This window comes from Lithobates pipiens, unplaced genomic scaffold, assembly GCF_037356315.1.
Source record: "Lithobates pipiens isolate NorthernLeopardFrog02 unplaced genomic scaffold, aLitPip1_a1.2 Scaffold_18, whole genome shotgun sequence".
NCBI lineage: Eukaryota > Metazoa > Chordata > Amphibia > Anura > Ranidae > Lithobates > Lithobates pipiens.
Genome location: NW_027507758.1, coordinates 405,349,823 through 405,366,200, shown reverse-complemented (window position 1 = coordinate 405,366,200; position 16,378 = coordinate 405,349,823). Strand labels below are relative to the sequence as shown.

The following is a 16,378-nucleotide window of genomic DNA, read 5'->3' as shown; positions in this document are numbered from 1 at the left end:
ACTCTAGTGTCATAGTAACTTGGACTGAACTGAAATCTTAGCCACTGTACACACGGTCGGAGATTTCCACAACCAAATCCGTCGGATTTTGCCCGTTGGATTTTGTCCGTCGGATCTTGTCCGAAACTGTTGCATACACACGGTCGGACAAAGTTGGCGAAAAATCCGATCTTTCAGAACGTGATGACGTAATTTTGTTACGATGGGACTACATTCAGGCTAGTAGCCAATAGCTTTGATGTAGGAATTTGATCTGAGCATGCGTGGCACTTGGTCCGATCAAAATTCTCTACACATGATCGGAGTATGTCCGATCAGCCCAGTTGGTCGGGAAATATTTCCAACATGTTGGAAAATTTGGTCCGATGGATATTCCGACGGAATCAGTCCGATGCATACCACACACAGTCGGATTATCCGACGACACGGTCCGATAGGACACATTCTGACGGATTCTCCGACCGTGTGTACAAGGGCTTAAACAGTTTTAGCGGCTTTCTCAGCTATCTTCTGTGAAGTACGCAATCCATCCTACCTATGTATGAGTAGAAATGAGTTGAGGGAAAGATGAAAATAAAAAGTCATAAAAAAGGAAAATAATCAAAGACCGGTAGGCTGCAATATATAAAATTCTTAGTATTGAGTTTAAATATGCTTTAAACAGGCTTAGGGAGAGGGATGCAAATGCCCCAAAGATCACCAGTTCGACATGCCAAATCTACAATATACTAGGAAGAGTCAAGTAACAATGCATTGTACTTTGCAGAAAATGTCTGCCAGCGTGGTTGTAGTTGGAGGAAATACACTACTGCCTGGTTTCACAGAAAGACTGACAAAATATCTTTTCCAGAAGACACCAAAGGTATGTTTTTGTTTTTTTATTAATAATATTTTTTTGCAAAGCTATATGCTCTATACTTACTAAATGGTGGCCCGCGGCCCGCGTCCGGCTCCAGCTACTGCTGTTTCCAGACTGCCCCATCGCGCTATTTAGCTGCCACTTTTGTCCCCAGCCTCCGCTGCTGTTATTAGCAGAGCAGAGTGGACAGTGGGAGGTGGGACAATTCTGGACTGGGGGCGGCACCAACACTGCGTGGAGAGAGGCAGCTGCCTGAATAAACTTTTTGCGTTAACCAGGCAGTGATTGGCTGCTAAGAGGTGGTCCTAGCAACCAATCACCAGTGAGAGAGTAAAGGGAGGAAACGACATGGCTGTGAACTTGTGAAGGATGGCGAGCGGGGAGTCATCTACTGTGTGTTTGTGAGGTGTCATGTAAAGGGGAGCAATACTTTAGGAGGATGTGAAGGGGGACAGTGCTGTGGGGGAATGTGAAGAGGGACAGTGCTGTGGGGGAATGTGAAGAGGGACAGTGCTGTGGGGGGATGTGAAGAGGGACAGTGCTGTGGGGGGGATGTGAAGAGGGAAGTGCTGTGGGGGGGATGTGAAGGGGGCAGTGCTGTGGGGGGGATGTGAAGAGGGACAGTGCTGTGGGGGGATGTGAAGAGGGACAGTGCTGTGGGGGGGATGTGAAGAGGGCAGTGCTGTGGGGGGGATGTGAAGGGGGCAGTGCTGTGGGGGGGATGTGAAGGGGGCAGTGCTGTGGGGGGGATGTGAAGGGGGCAGTGCTGTGGGGGGGATATGAAGGGGGCAGTGCTGTGGGGGCGATGTGAAAGGGACAGTGCTGTAGGGGTGATGTGAAAGGGACAGTGCTGTAGGAGTGATGTGATGGGGGACAGTGCTGTGGGGGGCATGTGAAGGGGGCAGTGCTGTGGCGGCATGTGAAGGGGGACAGTGCTGTGGCGGCATGTGAAGGGGGACAGTGTTGTGAAGGGATGTAAAGGGGACAGTGTTGTGAAGGGATGTAAAGGGGGACAGTACTGTGGGGGGATGTGAAGGGGCAGTGCTGTGGGGGTGATATGTGAAAGGAGACAGTGCTGTGGGGGGGTTGTGAAGGGGGCAGTGCTGTGGAAAGGATGTGAAGGGGGCAGTGCTGTGGGGAGGATGTGAAAGGGGACAGTGCTGTGGGGGGGATGTGAAGGGGGCAGTGCTATGGGGAGGATGTGAAAGAGGGCAGTGCTCTAGGAGGATGTGAAGGGGCAGTACTGTGGGGGGTGTGAAGGGGGGGATGTGAAGGGGGCAGTGCTGGGGGGGTGTGAAGGGGGCAGTGCTGTGGGGGGGGGTGTGAAGGGGGCAGTGCTGTGGGGGAATGTGGAGGGGACAGTGCTGTGGGGAGGATGTGAGGAGGGCAGTGCTGTGGGGGGGGATGTGAAGAGGACAGTCCTGTGGGGGAGATGTGAAGGGGGACAGTGCTGTGGGGAGGATGTTAAGAGGGCAGTGCTGCGGGGGGGGGGTGTGAAGGGGGACAGTGCTTTGGGGGGGAATGTGAAAGGGGCAGTCAGTGCTGTGGAGAGGATGTGAAATGGAACAGTGCTGTGGGGGGGGGGGGGGGGGAATGTGAAGGGGACAGTGCTGTGGGGAGGATGTGAGGAGGGCAGTGCTGTGGGGGGGGGATGTGAAGAGGACAGTCCTGTGGGGGAGATGTGAAGGGGGACAGTGCTGTGGGGAGGATGTTAAGAGGGCAGTGCTGTGGGGGGGGGATGTGAAGGGGGACAGTGCTTTGGGGGGGAATGTGAAAAGGGCAGTCAGTGCTGTGGAGAGGATGTGAAATGGGACAGTGCTGTGGGGGGGAATGTGAAGGGGACAGTGCTGTGGGGGGAATGTGAAATGGGACAGTGCTGTGGGGGCGGAATGTGAAGGGGGATAGTGCAGTGGGGAGATGTGAAGGGGGTAGTGCTGTGAGGGGGGATGTGAAGGGGGAAAGTGCTGTGAGGGGGGATGTGAAGGGGGACAGTGCTGTGAGGGGGGATGTGAAGGGGGACAGTGCTGTGAGGGGGGATGTGAAGGGGGACAGTGCTGTGAGGGGGGATGTGAAGGGGGGCAGTGCTGTGAGGGGGGATGTGAAGGGGGACAGTGCTGTGGGGAGGATGTTAAGAGGGCAGTGCGGTGGGGAGGATGTGGAGGGGGGACGGTGTTGTGGGGGAGGGATGTGAAAGGAATAGTGCTGTGGGAGGGAATGTGAAATGGGACAGTCAGTGCTGTGGGGAGGATGTTAAGGGGGCAGTCAGTGCTGTGGGGGGGGGGGGGGATGTGAAATGGGACAGTGCTGTGAGGGGAATGTGAAATGGGACAGTGCTGTGGGTGCGGAATGTGAAGGAGGACAGTGCTGTGGGGGGATGTGAAGGGGGACAGTTCTGTGAGGGGGGATGTGAAGGGGGGGTAGTGCTGTGAGGGGGGATGTGAAGGGGGACAGTGCTGTGAGGGGGGATGTGAAGGGGGACAGTGCTGTGAGGGGGGATGTGAAGGGGACAGTGCTGTGGGGGGACTTCTAAAAGCACTGAAATACAAGGTGCAGTTTCTCGAACATGGCAATAGCATGGTACAAACACACCATGCAGTTTTCATGCGGCTGCATTTTTAAAAAGGTGCCAGGACCTTTTCACAACAGAAAATGCAGGCATAGCAGCCCATTCAAATGTGATGACTACGGCTGACTCGTTTCTCCGTAATAGACATCCTCTAGAGACTAGCTAATTAATAATATTATCAATTATGGGTATTGATTCACATATTTTATAGGTATATGATATGGAATTTTTTCTCTGATTATTCAACTTTTTGAATCACGTGCATGGATTGGAAACGTTTTTAAACCAATTGGTGTTGATTTATAATCTTGTTTGATATTAAAAGAGACCGTGCACTTTTTTAATTAAGAGCAAAGAAATGACCTGACAGGTAATCCTCTGCAGCTGTCTTCTTGCTCTGTTCTCTGTCCCGCTGTCTGTTCAGGTCCCCTATTAGGACAATAAATTTTAAAAAAAGTGGGACTTTAGAGGCGTTTAATCCCTTCTCAGAGAATGACTCCCAATATACAAATATTTAATTAACAAAGATTCTTTATTACAAAATATGGTTAAAATTGAACATAGGGGATATATATTGCTAAAAACATGAAAAGGTTCCACAACCCATATTTCAACCAAGACACCCCTATAGGTAGAGGTATTTCCCTATGAACATTTGAAAAGTGTGATTAGAATGATATACAAACAAATAATACATCAAAGGATTTTTCACATATGGGAAGGATAACTCAACTGACGCGTTTCACTTTATCAGCTTCCTCAGGGGTTCATGTGGTTTGGTTGAAGCAGATTGCTAGGAAAAGAGAGAAAGAATATACATTCTGTACATAAAATATTTGTTTTATCACAAGTGCCACTAATAGTGATAACAATCATTTAGCTATAGTATCTTACAATGGATGTGAAGCAAAGCTAATCACTGGTGGGTCCAGTGAGCAAGCATAAACTCTCCCAATGTGGTCAGGTGCAGAACAGGTATATGATGCTATGCTGAGCGGATGACAGAGGAGCCCCACCCGTGAGCCACAAACACAGCCCAATTTAAGAAAGGGAGAGAGAGATGGCTTCAAAAGTAATCAGATCCAGAGTGACACTATTGGAATATCGAACTAAGACCATAGAACCCTAATTGAAAAACACACCTTGATTCTGTAGGCCACCTCAAGTCAAAAAAGCCACAGCGGTATATTAATCTGGAACAACACACAAATAAGCAGGTTGCTGATGTAATTTCTATGGGTTATAAATCCGAACCTGCTTATCTGTATGTTGTTCCAGATTTATATACTGTACCGCTGATCTGAGGTGGCCTACAGAATCAAGGTGTGCTTTTCAATTAAGGTTCTATGGTCTTATATATTTTTCTTATTTATGGTGGCTCATTAGGAATATCTTTGATTTTCCAATAATGTCACTCTGGATCTGATTATCTTTGAAGCAATCTGTTTCCCACGTTCTTGAATTGGGCTGTGTTCGTGGCTCCCGGGTGGGGCTTCTCTGTCTGTGTCATCCACTCACCATCATATACCTGTTCTGCACCTGGCCACATTGGGAGAGTTTTAGCATGCTCACTGGACCCACCGACTAGCTTTGCTTCACATCCATTGTAAGGTACTATAGCTAAATGATTATTATCACTAGTTAGTGGCACTTGTGATAAAACAAACAATTTTTTTTACTAAAGGTACATTATGTATATTCTTACTCTCTTTTTCTAACAACCCCCTTTAACCACACCCCGAACCCCTAAGGAAGCTGATAAAGTGAAATGTGTCGGGATGTGTTAGCTTTCCAATATGTGAAAAATCTTTTTAATGTAATATCTGTGTATCATTCTGATTATGCTTTTCAAATGTTCATCGGGAAGGACCTCTACCTATAGGGGTTTCTTGGTTGAAATATGGGTTGTGGAAGCTTTTCATGTTTTTAGGGATATATATATATATATATATATATATATATATATATATATATATATAATCTCCCCTATGTTAAATTTGAACTACATTTTGTAATAAAGAATCTTTTTTTAATCGAATAATTGTATATTGGGAGTCATTCTCTGAGAAGGGTTTCAACGCCTCTAAAGTCTCAGTTTTTTTAGTTTCTTGTCCTATTTAGCATGGGGTCGTGGTATTGATATCTCAACTGAGCTCATTTTCTTTTATCAGGTCCCCTATCACCCACAGGTCTCCAAGTTCATGATGGTGGAGTGATGGCCACAGGGCTTAATATCAGGGTCTATAATTTTTCCAGTGGATTAACGAACAGACCATCCCTTAAACTCCTAATGCCGCGTACACACGGTCGAACTGTTTGACGTACTTAGTCCGTCATACAATCCGACGGACAGTCCGTCGTACTTTCCACTGAACGGACTTGACCACACACGGATACCCAAACAGTCCGACGAAAGCTTGCGCGATGACGTGTACAGCACGTACGACGGGACTAGAAATAGGAAGTCCAAGACACAGCAAAGCCCTGCAAATCCTTTCTGGGCATGCGCCATTCTTAGTCCGCCCGACTAGCATACTGACGACCGTATTGTCCGCTGAAACCAAAGTGAGACGGACAGATTTTTGGAAAAACCGAAAATCTTAGTACTCCGGACTGCACGCTGAAAAAGTCAGCTGAAGCCCACACACGAGCGGATTGTCCGCTGAAATGTGTTTCAACGGACTAAGTACGTCAAACAGTTCGACCGTGTGTACGCGGCATTATACACACAAATGGCAATGCTCTCAAAGTAGACATATGTAGGGAGTTGTTTTACAAAATTCTCCTTCTAAGACCACTTTCACACTGGGGCTGTTTTCAGGTGCTTTAGCCCTAGAAATAGCCTCTGCAAAGCGCTTGATAACCACCTCCAATTCATTCCTGTGTGTCTTTTCATACCGGGGCGGTGCGCTTGAGGGACGTTCCAAAAAGTCCTGAAAACAGCATCTTTGGTGCAGGTTGGGAGCGCTGTATTTAGCACTCCCAAGATGCCCTGCCCATTGGAATGAATGGGCAGCAATTTCAAAGCGCCCTAAAAGCCCTTTGAAAGCGCCACAAAACGGGAGTTTTAACCCTTTTGGGTAAAATGCGTCCCGCTAGCAGCTGAAAAGTGGCGCAAAAGCACCACTTAAATAGCGCTAACGGCTGGCACTTTCAATGTAAAAGCAGCCTTACTGAAACAAATCTGTGAAATACAGTTGTTTCCTATGGAGAATAGCTGCCGTCAGTCTACTGTGGTATGTCATCCACCATTATTCATCAAGATGTTGCAGTTCCTTTTCTTAATAACTGGAATAGCATCAAACTGGCGCTCCAACAAGCATTACCTGAGCTTGGGTGGGCTGCTCACATGTTTTAAGCAACCTTGAGGAACAGAACTGAGACAACTGTATTGCGCAACTCACCTCACAGCCTCAACTAACATAGGCAATTACCTAAGGAGGGCCTGCAGAGGATTGCTTTCTTTCCACATGTACCAATCCCAGGACAGATCTTTCTAGAATTTCTGGGCAGACAAGCTCCCTATAAAAAATAATTGTTGCCTTAAGAGAAGGGATCCAATCTTCAAGTGGAAGCAGCCATGATAAATGGGGGATGATGGCAGAGACTAAGACTGGCTGCTCAGGAAGATTGTACTTGCAGGCACTGACCACTATTGCTGAAAGAACTTTATCAGTTGACCAATACATGGCATTTGTAGAGCTGGTTAACCCATGTTTACCAATACTGTTTAACTTTAATCCACATACAGTATGTTGTACTCTCATTCCAACTAATAAATTACATTCCTGTTCTATGTATTGTGGGCACCTTCTGTATTGTGCTTTTTTTTCCAGAACACAAGGTTAAAGTTATTTTCACATAGCTTAGTACCGGAGAGAAGGAGGCTTAGCGCATGGATTGGTGGTTCTACAGTAGCTTCTTTGGTGAGTAAATTTAGTTTTATAATGTCCTTTTGCTGAATAATAATAATAATAATAGTTTGCGGCTTTACAACCTGGTTCCCTACTGCGCATTCTGAGTGGTCCCTGTTGTCTTCTGGGACCTGTGTGTTTTCCAGAAGACATCGGGAGAGATGGAGGAGGGGCCAGACTTGGTGTAGATCACCACGGATACTGCAGCGATCTTTCACTAGAAGTGGGAGCAAATACCTGTATTAGACAGGAATCTGCTCCCCCCTCCCCCTTGAAAGGTGCCAAATGTGACACCGGAGAGGAGGAGGAATCCGTATAGAGCTTTGCAGGCTGTCCATTGATTTCAGTGGCAGGGGCAGTGCCGCACCACCTCAAAAATGCTGCTTGCTGGACTTTTTTTTTTCCCGCCCTGCAAGCGCTTGGGTTTTCACACTGGGGAGTCAGTTTACAGGCGCTATTTTTAGCGCTAAAACGCCTGTAAAGCTCCTTCAGTGTGAAAGGGGTCTTAGTGCTTGTAGTCGCTCCCCGTGATTGAGTTCTTCCAGCCCCATTATTAATTGCGTTGTCCTTCTTTGGACTCTCTCAAGCTGCAGCACACTGGTGACCAGAACTGGAAGTAATACTCCAGATGTGGTCAGACCAGATTATAATGGGGCAGGATTATAGTTTTATCTCTTGAGTATATCCCCTTTTTTATGCTTGCTAAAATTCTGCCAGCCTTGGTAGCTGTCACTTGACATTGCATGCTATTGCACAGTCTGTCATCGACCAGGACCCCCAGATCTTTCTCCATCCTTGATTGCCTGGAGGTTCTCACTCGTTTTGTTTTTAGCCTCAAGTGCATTACCGTACATTTCTCCACATTAAACCTCATTTGCCATGTAGTTGCCCACTCCGTTATTTTGTTCAGGTCTTTCTGTAAACATTCTATATCCTGATGTGAAGTTATTGCCATGCTTATTTTTGTGCCATACGCAAAAACAGAGATTGATCTATTTATCCCATTCTCTATATCATTTATGAATAAATAAAACAAAATTGGTCCCAAGACAGAGCCTTGGGGTACCCCACTAGATAAGTCTGTGCACACGTTATTTATCACCACCGTTTGGACACTCCCCTGTAACCATTTTTCTATCCAAGAACAAACCTTATGGTCCATGCCTGGAGACCTCAGCTTGTAGATTAAGCATTTATGGGGAACTGTATCGAATGCCTTTGCAAAAAAGTGGCAGCATAACTCAAGTAGTCATATGTATGAAGTCCTCCGTGTCCTGTAATGTACAATCAAGAAAAGGCCAGCACTATAGGATTCCTCGTTTACTCAGCAAAGTACAGAATAAATTGCCATTTTAGGCCTCCTATAACAACACTTCCATAAAAGTGGTATGCATGTCTCTGAAATAACTATTTAACCACTTGCTTACTGGGCACTTAAATCTGCCTCCTGCCCAGACCAATTTTCAGCTTTTGGCGCTGACGCAATTTGAATGACAATTGCGTGGTCATACAACACTGTACCCAAATGAAATGTTTATAATTTTTTTTCCCCACAAATAAAGCTTTCTTTTGGTGGTATTTAATCACAGCTGGGGTTTTTCTTTTTTGCTAAACAAACAAAAAAAAAAAGATGGAAAATTTTGAAAAAAATAAAATAAATCATGTTTAACAGTTTGTTATAAAATTTTGCAAACAGGTAATTTTTCTACTTCATTGATATGTGCTGATGAGGCGGCACTGATGGCCACTAATAAGATGCCATTGATGGGCCCCGATAGGTACCACTGATAGATGGCACTGGTAGGTGACACTGATGTGCAGCACTGTCCAGGCACTGGTTGTGGGGACTGATAGGTGGTACTGTGGGCACTGGTAGGCAGCACAGGTGGGCACTGAGGATCTGGCAGCACATTGCAGTGAGTAGGACTGAAGTCCTGCTCACTGCCGGCGGTGATCAGCGCAAGGAGAACAAATAGCCGATTACCGGCTGTGTTGACATCACGTGATCAGCTGTCATTGGCTGACAGCTGATCACGTGGTAAGGGGTCGGGACCGACCCCTTACTCCGATCTGTGATCAAGCGAGTCTCAGACTCACTGATCACAGAGCGTGCGCAAGGGACGACGTCAATAGACGTTGTCCCGGCAATGCAGATCCGCTCTGTAACAGTCATTCGGCTATAGCGCGGATCCCTAGTGGTTAAACAATGCTTTGCTAAGTAAATGAGAAATGGAGTGCTGGCCTCTTCTTGAATTGAAGTCCATATGGTACTGCTGTGGCCATGCACACACTTTTACCACTGTAATTAAAGTGATTGTAAAGGTTTGTTTAAAAAAAAAAAAAAAAAACATGTTATACTTACCTATTCTGTGCAAGGTTTTTGCATAGAGTGGCCCCAATCCTACTTTTCTGGGGTCCTTCGGTGGCACGTGCCCCCCACGGACAGCTGCATTCCATGGGGGCACTCGTGCGGGCATGCTCCCGAGTTCTGCTGCTGCTGCATCCATTGATGCAGACAGCAGGACTCGGCCCCACCTCCTGGCTTCTGTGTCACTGGATTTGATTGACAGCAGCGGGAGCCCATGGCTGCTATCAATCCATCCAATGAGGATTGGAGACAGCGGCTGGAGCTGCTGGGCTCAGTCTTGTCGCTGGAACAATCAGGTTCAGGTAAGAAAAAAGGGGGGCTCTAGTGGGCAGCTGCACCAAAGAAGGTTTTTCACCTTAATGTATAAAGGTGAAAAACCTTGAGACTTTACAACTCCTTTTAAGAGGAATACATTTCTTCTCTGACTAATGTTTTTTTTTTTTTTTTTTTTTCCCCAGGGAAGCTTTAGGCAGATCTGGATTTCAAAACAAGACTACGAAGAAGGAGGGAAACAATGTGTAGAGATAAAATGTTCTTAATAGTTTACACAGATGTTTTTTCTTTTTTTTTTTTTTTTAAAGGTTACAAAACTTAAGCACTAGGAAGTTACAGCACTTAAGTGTTGATACTATACTATGGGTCACTTATTCTGGTGACAGCTGTCAAAACGGGGATGTCTCCTCACTTTGGGCAGTCATGTTTTTGGCACAGAGGATCCAACTCTTCATCACTTTATTTAATACAGTTCAAATTTTGTACACCTCCAAAAGAAAAAAAAAAGGCTCAAGTTTTACTTTAACGCACTGAATTGGAGAACATCTTTAAAATGAAAGTACATTAAATTTTTAATAGTATTTCTTCAGCATATTTCAGTTGTTTTACCCCTTTAGAACCCATGTAACATGTTTGCTTTTCTAAGTCAATAAAAATGACTGAAACTAGAATGTGACATTTTTGTGAAATTACTGCAGCTATTGGTGTATTTACTCGTATTGTATGACCATTTTAAACATCCACAGCTATGACACTAAATATCTGGATCTTAGCATTTTTCAAATCAGTCAGTCAATCTGGACACCCAAAAGAATTAAAAATAAATCAGGCTTTCGGGCCTCCTGAGATGAACAGAAATCACATGCACTTGCACTCTTAAAGCTGAACTCCAGGAATGTGACAGAAACAACCCTTGCAGTGGAGCCAAGCCCCTAGAGCAGTGATGGTGAACCCTGGCACCCCAGATGTTTTGGAACTACATTTCTCATGATGCTTATGCACGCTTCAGTGTAGTTGAGCATCATGGGAAATGTAGTTCCACAACATCTGGGATGCCAAGGTTCGCCATCACTGCCCTAGACTTAACAAGGATTTCATCTATGCAGTGGGGGTGGCCACTGAAAGGGTTGCTTTTGTCACATTCCTGGATTTCAGCTTTAACATGCAGCAACATTTAAAAAAGAAGAGGGGGGAATGTGGGTTGAACATTGTAAAAATTGGAAAGAATATCATTAGATCTGCAGACTGTAATGCGTTTTGGAACTGTACACATCCTGCATAATTTCAGCAAGTGAGATTGCACACCCAGGATTCTTCATGAATGTACAATCCATTTCATAAACCACCACAACTTTGTAAGAAATGTTTACTGCTGTGTAAGGTGACTTTGCATGAAAACATCTTACAACCAAACAGGTTAACTTCAGAAGAATGAACACCACTGTAAGTTTCAATTTGCTACCATTCATAGTATAACAAACTTTCCGTAGGTACAAACACAGAACAGTTTATTTTTTTTAAACAAATATTACAACAATTGACTTCATGACTTTTTTGCTATATGTGGGAATCGCTTTTCCAGATCGAGTTGTTTCTTTTTGGCTGCATTCATTTTTCTTGCTTCAGCTCGCAGCCGCTGTTCTAATCTCAACCTGCAAGAAAAACAAAGCCGAAAAACACTTTATACTACTAAAAATATAGGTAGATGCATTCGCTCATTTTATTATTTCAAACCTAAAATTATTATTTTATTTATTACAAGTATTGCGCTGTTACTTTACATATATATAAAAATTGTACATTAACATCAGTCCCTGTCCTCAAGAAGCTTACAATCGAAGGTCACTAACTCGCATTCATACATACACATACTAGGGACAATTTAGACATGAGCCAATTACCCTACTATCGTGTCTTTGAAGTGTGGGAGGAGATCGGAGGAAAAACACACACACACGCACGCACGCACGCACGCACACGGAGAACATGCAAACTCCAGGCATATTGTGCCATTGGGATTTGAACTAACCACCCTAGTAATGCCAGGCGGAAATTATAAATACTTAGCCACTCTGTGGCCCACAATTATGACATTTATCCAGACCTGGATTTCCCATTGAAAAAAACAAACAAAAAAAAAAACTGAAATCCGAATGCATCCTAATTCAGTAGATGCATGTGAAGTGCTTAAACACAAAAAAGAAGAATGCCTTCTACAGCCTCAATACACCTAAGCATTTTCCCCTTTAGAAGCTGAAAGGTTACACAGATGTTGCTTAGGATATACACTTAAGCCTCACACACGGTACGATTGTTGGCCAACCGAGCATCTGATTTTGGTCAAAAGGGAGTGTCAGGATCTTGTCTTGCATACCAACGTTACACAATTGTCGTACCATAAACACAAATGTAGTGACGTACTATGAGGAATTTCAGCTCTTGAGCGCCACCCTTTGGGCCCTTTCTAATAATTTCGACTTTTGTGTGATGGATTTGTGTACTGACCATTTGAAAAATCAGACGTGGAGCCGTTGTCCACCGAAAATGTACTAGCCTGTCAGCCAACATTTGTTGGCCAAAAATTGGTAAACAATTATCAAAAGGAGCGTACAGACGGCAAGAATTTAATTAAACAGTCTGTCAACAGGCAATCCCCTTCCAACAATTGTACCGTGTGTACAAGGCTTTAGACTAGTGGTCTCTAAACTGAGGCCCGGGGGACAGATGCAGCCTTTTGTTGGCTTTTATCCAGCGATTGGGGCATATTTTTTTTTGCTAGAAAATTACTCAGAACCCCCATATACATGTATACAACACACACACACACACACACACACACACACAAGATAGATAGAGATAGATATATCTCTATCTATCTAGATAGATAGAGAGAGGGGAGAGAGAGAGATGGATATATAATCTCTATTAATTTTTATAGCAGAGCGCCCAGGGAATTAAATGGCAGTCGTTGCAATTTTTTCTGTCACATGGTATTTGCGCAGCAATTTTTTAAAATCAATTTTTTGGGAAATAAAAAACAAAAACAAAACACTAAAGTTAGCCCAATTTTATAATGTGAAAGATGATGTTACGCCAAGTAAATAGATACCCAACATGTCACGCTTTAAAATTGCGCACACTCTTGGTTACTTAAAAATCTCCATAGGTGACGTTTGACATTTTTTTTTTTTGGGGGGGGGGGGGGTTACTTAAAGTTAGAGAGGAGGTTCAGTAATAGAATTATTGCTCTCGTGCTAAGTATTGCGTTGATACTTCACATGTGGTTTGAACTCCATTTACGTAAGAGGGCAAGACCTATGTATGCGTTTGTTTCTGACCATGGCACGACGATGTACATCGGCAGAATGCCACAGACAGGCATATGGGCGTACAGGTACGACCCTTTAAATGTGCCACCGGCGCCGCGGATGGAACCTCCCTTAGTCCGATTGTGGGTCCCGTGGACTTGATCGCCACTGGGATACCCGCGATTGCCTCACAGGGCTAAAGTAAAACAAGCATCTCCCCGTTCTGCCTAGCAACAGTGACACTGATCTCTGGTCCCTGTGATTTGAGCAGAGATCAGTGATGTGTAAAACACAGCCACGTTCCCTACAGTTAGCAACACGCCCCTAGGACACACTTAACCCCTACATTGCCACCTCCTGGTTAACCCCTTCACTGCCAGTGTCAAAAATTTATAAAAAATGGCTTAAAACGATCCCCTATTTTGTAAACGCTATACCGTTTGCGCAAACCAATCAATAAATCGCTTATTGCGATTTTTACCAAAAATATGTAGAATACGTATCAGCCTAAACTGAGGAAAAAAAAAAAAGTTTTATACATTTTGGGGGATATTTATTATAGCAAAAAATTATGTTTATTTTCAAAATTGTCACTCTTTTTGTTTATAGCGCAAAAAATAAAAACCGCAGGGGTGATCAAATACCACCAAAAGAAAGCTCGCCAATCCTGCCATCTGTAAAAGCCATTAAGTGGCTAAACAGCCACAATGATTTCTTTTATCTGGTAAGTTATTTGGACAAACCCAGGATTATCAAAGAAAATATATGGCACTGACATCCCATAAAATGTAGTACTTGGGACAGGGATAAGAGATTTCAAGACTTTGCAGGTGCTTGATAGATAGTAATTTTTCTTAAACCACAAAAATAAAGTTAAAAACCATTAGTACAACCATATATTGCCATCCAAAAGTAGGTGACATTGCTCTTTAGTTACATTGTTGTTTCCATACTTATGTTTTGTTTTAACATGTTTCGCCATACAGGCTTCTTCAGAAAAAGGTGTGGTATAGTAACTACTGAACAAATAAAAAATATATATCATATATGTTTTTTATTTATAGGATTGCTTTTACTTTACAGGGAATCGCTGGCAGCTGCAGGCATCATTCAGATATCTCCAATCAAAGTCCAGGACATCATATGACGTCCTTGGGCAGGAAGTGATAACAATGGGGCACAATTCCTCCCACTGACACCACGGGGACACCTCCCATGGACACCAATAATGGGGCACTTGAATTGAATTGAATTGTTGAATTCCTTTCATTGACACCAATGATGGGGTATTGTTGCTGACACCAGGACACTTAATACTGGCCACAGTTCAGCTCCTCTAAAGTCTGAAGGATAATAAACTGGACCTTTATTTATAAGGTTTGGAGACTGCTGTTCTAGACAAAACTTCCAGAGGACAAGAATATTCGGCACCTGGTGTCTAGCTACCTAAAGAAGTTAAGAGGTTTGCAAACATGATCATATATTTGCTTACAGACCATACTAAAACATATAAAAATGATGCAGATTCCAGGGAAAGAGGAGACCCACTTGTTTACAGCTTTGTCCTTTCCATAGAGAATAAAAAATCCAATCATAACTCCCATGACACATTATGAAAATATTTAAACAGCCCCGTTTATGTTACCTGTCATAATGGTCCACATATGGCAGCGCATAAAAACTCGATTTCATGTGACGTTTATTCATGTACCAAGGAATTGGCCACTCCTTAAATACGTGCCTAAAAAAGAAACACAGAACAACCAACAAAGATCTTTAATGAGTATCTGGGTGCTTTCACATGAACACATTTGAATTAGTAAAGAATACATTATAATAAGAGAAGAGAAATGGGGGGGTGAGCTTTCTTTTTCTGTCCTAAAAAGATCCTAACATCTATGCTAAATTTAAACTTAGCAAAATGTTGAATTCCTTGTAAAAAATTATTATTGGTGTCTTTATGTCTCCGAGAGCCTAACATAGGTGAAAAAACTTAAATATTTCTTCCTGCCAATTGCTGCTTCCCCACCTCAACGTATCTTATCTGGGCTAGAGAGCTCAGTGGACTATGCTGTCAGTTACAGGGACAGGGCAGCAAAGAGACATGTAGCATGAACAGCATGTCAGTGATTATATCCACCAATTCCAAGGCTTTTTTAAATAGATTTTTAATCAAAGCACAGTGAATACATCATAAGCAACCCATTATATTATTATAGGGAGAATATGCTATTAAAAAGTGTTTTTTTCCTGAATATCTGGTCAGTTTTTACATTATATAGGCAAGATGCATAGTGTAACAAACCCCTGACTTCTGCCATTTAAATAGCAGACAAACAGCATTTGGAATACAGGCATACCCCACTCTTAAGTACACAATGGGGTTTATTTACTAAAGCTGGAAAGTGCAAAATCAGGCTCACTTCTGCATAGAAACCAATGAGCTTCCAGGTTTTATTACTAAAGCTTAATTGAACAAGCTGGGGTTAGAAGCTCATTGGTTTCTATGCAGCAGTGAGCCTGATTTTGCACTTTCCAGCTTTAGTAAATAAACCCCATTGTGTACTTAAAAGTGGGGTAGGCTTGTATATTTTAATCAACACTTTTTACAGGCAACGTAAGTTTAAAGAAAACCCAACATTTCATATTCCTGATATGTGCCTGCTGTACCATGTACTTTTCTAAAAAAAAAAAAAAAAAAAAAAAAAAAGTATACATTCTGTTTATATTGCTTATTTGGGGTAAATCCCTGGAATTCTGCCAGTCCTGATTTTCTGGTAAAAACTGACCACGCTAAGCAGAGGAACACACCGTGGTCAGTTCTCTGGCTATGCTGGGAGCTCAGTGTACTCTCCTCCAATGATCAGACTTGTCCTGACACTCTCCCCCCCCCCCCCCCCCACAGCCTTTTACTGGGAGGCTCAGTGTACTGCTGTTTCTTCTTCCCTAGCTCTTACACAGCTGAGAACAGAGAAAATGTCATCACTTATAAAATATAATGTGTTTTCTATATATACACATAAATGTTTTGCCTTTTATTTTTTTAATTGAACGTGTTGTTTTAGAAGGCGAGAGTTTATAATCACTTTA

At 43.4% G+C, this 16,378-nt stretch overlaps 2 protein-coding genes across 2 annotated transcripts in view; one reads left to right on the top strand and one right to left on the bottom strand.

Annotated features, from left to right (window-relative positions):
* The window catches only part of LOC143988388 (actin-like protein 6A), a 74,267-nt gene extending 64,016 nt beyond the window's left edge, over window positions 1-10,251 (top strand). Inside the window, exons 12-14 of the mRNA XM_077487919.1 lie at window positions 767-862; window positions 7,262-7,351; window positions 10,166-10,251. Of these exons, the coding sequence (XP_077344045.1) occupies window positions 767-862; window positions 7,262-7,351; window positions 10,166-10,246 (267 nt within the window). The 3' untranslated portion in view covers window positions 10,247-10,251. The remainder of the gene's footprint in view (window positions 1-766; window positions 863-7,261; window positions 7,352-10,165) is intronic.
* Window positions 10,252-11,467: 1,216 nt separating this feature from the next.
* Window positions 11,468-16,378, bottom strand: part of MRPL47 (mitochondrial ribosomal protein L47) — a 30,175-nt gene continuing 25,264 nt past the window's right edge. Inside the window, exons 6-7 of the mRNA XM_077487920.1 lie at window positions 14,934-15,029; window positions 11,468-11,632 (exon numbers count right to left, since the gene is read on the bottom strand). Of these exons, the coding sequence (XP_077344046.1) occupies window positions 11,524-11,632; window positions 14,934-15,029 (205 nt within the window). The 3' untranslated portion in view covers window positions 11,468-11,523. The remainder of the gene's footprint in view (window positions 11,633-14,933; window positions 15,030-16,378) is intronic.